Source organism: Protobothrops mucrosquamatus, unplaced genomic scaffold (genome assembly GCF_001527695.2).
Source record: "Protobothrops mucrosquamatus isolate PMUCROS unplaced genomic scaffold, P.Mucros_1.0 scaffold7268, whole genome shotgun sequence".
Taxonomy (NCBI): Eukaryota; Metazoa; Chordata; class Lepidosauria; order Squamata; family Viperidae; genus Protobothrops; species Protobothrops mucrosquamatus.
In genome coordinates, this window is record NW_015393071.1 from 1 (window position 1) to 4302 (window position 4302).

Genomic DNA, 4302 nt, shown 5'->3' on the forward strand with positions numbered 1-4302 from the left:
ACTCAAATGAACAATTTTTATTAATATGGAGAAGATGGATTGTTTATATTCAAAATAAGTATAGAATGGTGGAATATAAGTTTTAGATAAAAAAAATTTTTTACATATATATATATTGCACCTACTTATGTAGAATTATATTTTGTGGAGTTAGGGATATTAATATAAGGTTACTTTTAGTTGAATAGTATCCTGGGATTAGGTTTGGGAAGTCCGGGTGGGGGGTGGGGGGGGGTTTCAATTGTGATGTACTTGTGATGTGTTTTTTTCTATGTTGAAAATAATAAAAAACTTTTTTTAAAAAAAAAAAAAAAAAAAAAGAAAGTTGTATGAAGGAAGCATCTCATTTTACAGATAATTGATTTCATGCTAAAAGTCTTTTGCCTTCTGTCCTGCTTTTAGCCTTCTTTTGAGTCTGGTTGCTGGCAGACATATCCACGTCCATAGATACAACACATGCACGTTTGCACACATATAGAAAGGCCTGACTTCCACAATTTATGGGGCCTGGCTAGAATTGGTGGCTCTGGTTTGACACAGCGAGGAAGGTGAGCCTAATTTGGATTTGGATTTTTAGATAGATGAGAGAAAGAGAGAGATGATAGATAGATAGATAGATAGATAGATAGATAGATAGATAGATAGATAGATAGATAGATAGATAGATAGATAGATAGATAGATAGATAGATAGATAGATAGATAGATAGATAGATAGATACAGAGACAGAAGGAAGGCAGACATAGAGATAGATAGATAGATAGATAGATAGATAGATAGATAGATAGATAGATAGATAGATAGATAGATAGAGACAGAAGGAAGGCAGACAGACAGAGAGAGAGAGAGAGAGAGGAGAGATGGATGGATGGATGGATAGATGGATGGACGGACAGAGACAGACAGAGACAGACAGATAGAGATCATAGAGAGATAGAGAGATAGATAAGAGAGATGGATGGATGGATGGATGGATGGATGGATGGATGGATGGATGGATGGATGAACGGACAGAGACAGACAGAGAGACAGATAGAGATCATAGATAGATGATAGATAGACAGACAGACAGACAGAAGCAGACTGACAGACAGACAGATGGAGAGAGAGAGAGAGAGAGAGAGAGAGAGAGAGAGAGAGAGAGAGAGACCAACAGAAGAGAATATTTGTAGTCATGTGGTGTCCTTGGTGCCTTTGAGCTTGCTTGTGTTCTTGCAGACCTTTCAATCTTATCCAATTAGGAAATGTATTTTTAGCACTCATGATGTTACCTAATTGGGTAATGAAACGTCGGCAAGAAAACAACTAAGCTCAAAGAACACTAAGGACAAGAGAGAGAAAGAAAAGAAAAAGAGAGAGAGAAGATAGATAGATAGATAGATAGATAGATAGATAGATAGATAGATAGATAGATAGATAGATAGATAGATAGATAGATAGATGATAGATAGTCTGCAGGCAGGCAGGTAGGTAGATAGGTAGATAGCTGTAGATAGGTAGATAGACATATTGACATACATACATACATACATACATTTTCTGCTTACTTTGTGTAGTTGATCATAAATTCAGAGTCTTGTTCTTGGTCCTCCTTTCTTGTTCTTCTCAGGTTCAAGACAAATTCCGTCTGGATCTGTCTGATGAGGAAGCTGTACACTACATGCAGAGCCTGATTGACGAAAGTGTCCATGCTCTCTTTGCAGCGATGGTGGAACAGATCCATAAGTTTGCTCAGGTAAGAACTTCATCAAGATTCTCCTAGACCAGGGGTAAGCAACCTGGGCTCTTTTATGACTCGTGGACTTCAACTCCCAGAATTCCTGAGCCAGCAAGGCTGGTTCAGGAATGCTGGGAGTTGAAGTCCACGAGTCATAAAAGAGCCCAGGTTGCCTACCCCTGTCCTAGACCAAACCAGGAAGCTTTGGGTCCCTCTTTCCTCATCTAACAGAATTAAAGATTGCCCGCTCAGAAAGGCAACAATATTCTCTCATTTTTCTCCTGAGAACAGTGATGGCTAATCCCCAGATCAAACGTAAAGCCTCAACATTTGATATGTAGTCCCAATGAGATGACACGGCTGGAATTCAGCATCAAAATAGTTAATACTCCTTGGGGCTCTTCCTTCCCCTCAAAATTAGGAGTGAATAGTTTAGTCTCCAGATCTTTAATCATCTTAGTTGCTCTTCTCTGCACTTTTTCCAAAGCCTCAGCATCTTTTTTGTAATGTGGTGACCAAAAAGGAAGGAAGGAAGGAAGGAAGGAAGGAAGGAAGGAAGGAAGGAAGGAAGGAAGGAAGGAAGGAAGGAAGGAAGGAAGGAAGGAAGGCTGAGTCAACCTTGAACCGGTCAGGATCGAATTCCTGGCAGTGGGCAGAGTTAGCCTGCAATAGTGCATTCTAACCTCTGCACCACCATGGCTCTTGGAAGGAAAGAAAGAAAGAAAGAAGGAAGGAAGGAAGGAAGGAAGGGCAATAGCACTAAGAGTTATATACAGCTCCATAGTACTTTACCCCTCTCTAAGTGATTTACAGAGTCAGCCTATTTGCCCCCAGCAATCTGGGTCCTCAGTTTACCAACCTCAGAAAGATGGAAGGCTGAGTCAACCTTGAGCCAGTCAGGATCGAACTTCAGGATGTGGGCAGAGGAAGGAAGGGAGGGAGGGAGGGAGGGAGGGAGGGGGAAGGAAAGAAGGAACAGGGAGGGGGAAGAAAGGAAGGAAGCAACAGCAATAACAATAGCCCTTAGACTTATATACCGCTTCATAGTGCTTTACAGCCCTCTCTAAGCAGTTTACAGAGTCAGCATATTGACCCCAACAATCTGGGTCCTCATTTTACCAATCTCAGAAGGATGGAAGGCTGAGTCAACCTTGAGCCAGTGAGAATCGAACTGCCGAACTGCTGGCAGTTGGCAGTCAGCAGAAGTAGCCTGCAATGCTGCCTTCTAACCACTTGTGTCGTACTTCAGCCTCTCTCTGAGCACGTAAGACTGTTCTTCCATTCCTTTGGGAACTTCCCTATTAAGCACTAGGCTTCTCAGATGTCTGCGGACAAATTACCCTCTTGGGCCCATTAAAGCAGGAGAAATCTGACCGCAGCATTAACGCATTGCTGGCGTCCGCTGATGTCCTCACTTTAATGTTGCTGCCGATTATTTTCAGAGAACAAACACGACTCTATCCAAGTTCTCTGTTTCCCAAATGGCTGGAGCCCAGATTGGCTTAACTTCCCATTTACAGGTAGTCCTTCTTAAAAACCTCCAGTGATGGAGCACCCACGATTTCTGAAGGCAACTTCTGTTCCACTGGTTAATTGTCCTCACTGTCGGGAAGTTTCTCCTTAATTCCAGGTTGCTTCTCTCTTTGGTCAGTTTCCATCCATTGTTTCTTGTCCTGCCCTCTGGTGCTTTGGAGAATAGTTTGATGCCCTCTTCTTTGTGGCCGCCCCTCAAATACTGGAATACTGCTATCATGTCTCCCCAGTAATAAATTCTTTGCTGCTTTGAACTCAACAAATGCTCCTGGTTCTTTGCGCCTGACATTAATCCTAAATTAGTGCTAGATAAAGATCAACAGAATTTATGTGGGGGGGGGGAGTTTTACTTGGGTCTCATGTGGCTAGGCAAAGATTCCAAACTGCTGACCTGTTTAACTCCACCTTCCAGCTCAGCCTGCTGATCTATAAGCCTGTTCTGAATGTCTCAGGGAACTCAATCATCGTAGCATCAAAATTGTAAAAAAAAAAATAAACAATCATTTACCATTCAAACGGAATATATAGAATCAAGATCACGTGAAGTGTTAATGCCACTTTACAAGGCCTTGGTAAGGCCACACTTGGAATACTACATCCAGTTTGGGTCACCACGATGTAAAAAAGATGTTGAGACCCTAGAAAGAGTACAGAGAAGAGCAACAAAGATGATTAGGGGACTGGAGGATAAAACATATAAGGAACAGTTGCTGGAATTGGGGATGTCTAGTTTAACGAAGAGAAGGACGAGGGGGGACAGGATAGCAGTCTTCCAGTATCTCAGGGGCTGCCCCAAAGAAGAGTGAGTCAAGCTATTCTCCAAAGCGCCTGAAGGCAGGACAAGAAGCAACGGATGGAAACTAATCAAGGAGAGAAGCAACCTGGAACTAAGGAGAAACTTCCTGACAGTGAGAACAATTAACCAGTGGAACAACCTGCCTCCAGAAGCGGTGAATGCTCCAACACTGGAAGTTTTTAAGAAGAGACTGGACAGCCATCTGTCCGAAATGGTATAAGGTTTCCTGCCTGAGCAGGGGGTTGGATTAGACGAC

General features: G+C 42.3%; 1 protein-coding gene across 1 annotated transcript in view; it reads left to right on the top strand.

Annotated features, from left to right (window-relative positions):
* Positions 1 to 1609: 1609 nt before the first annotated feature.
* LOC107300503 (phosphatidylinositol 3-kinase catalytic subunit type 3) overlaps positions 1610 to 4302 on the top strand; it is a gene marked incomplete at its 5' end in the record, with an annotated part of 9971 nt that continues 7278 nt past the window's right edge. Inside the window, 1 exon segment of the mRNA XM_015829827.1 lies at positions 1610 to 1735. Within this exon segment, the coding sequence (XP_015685313.1) occupies positions 1610 to 1735 (126 nt within the window).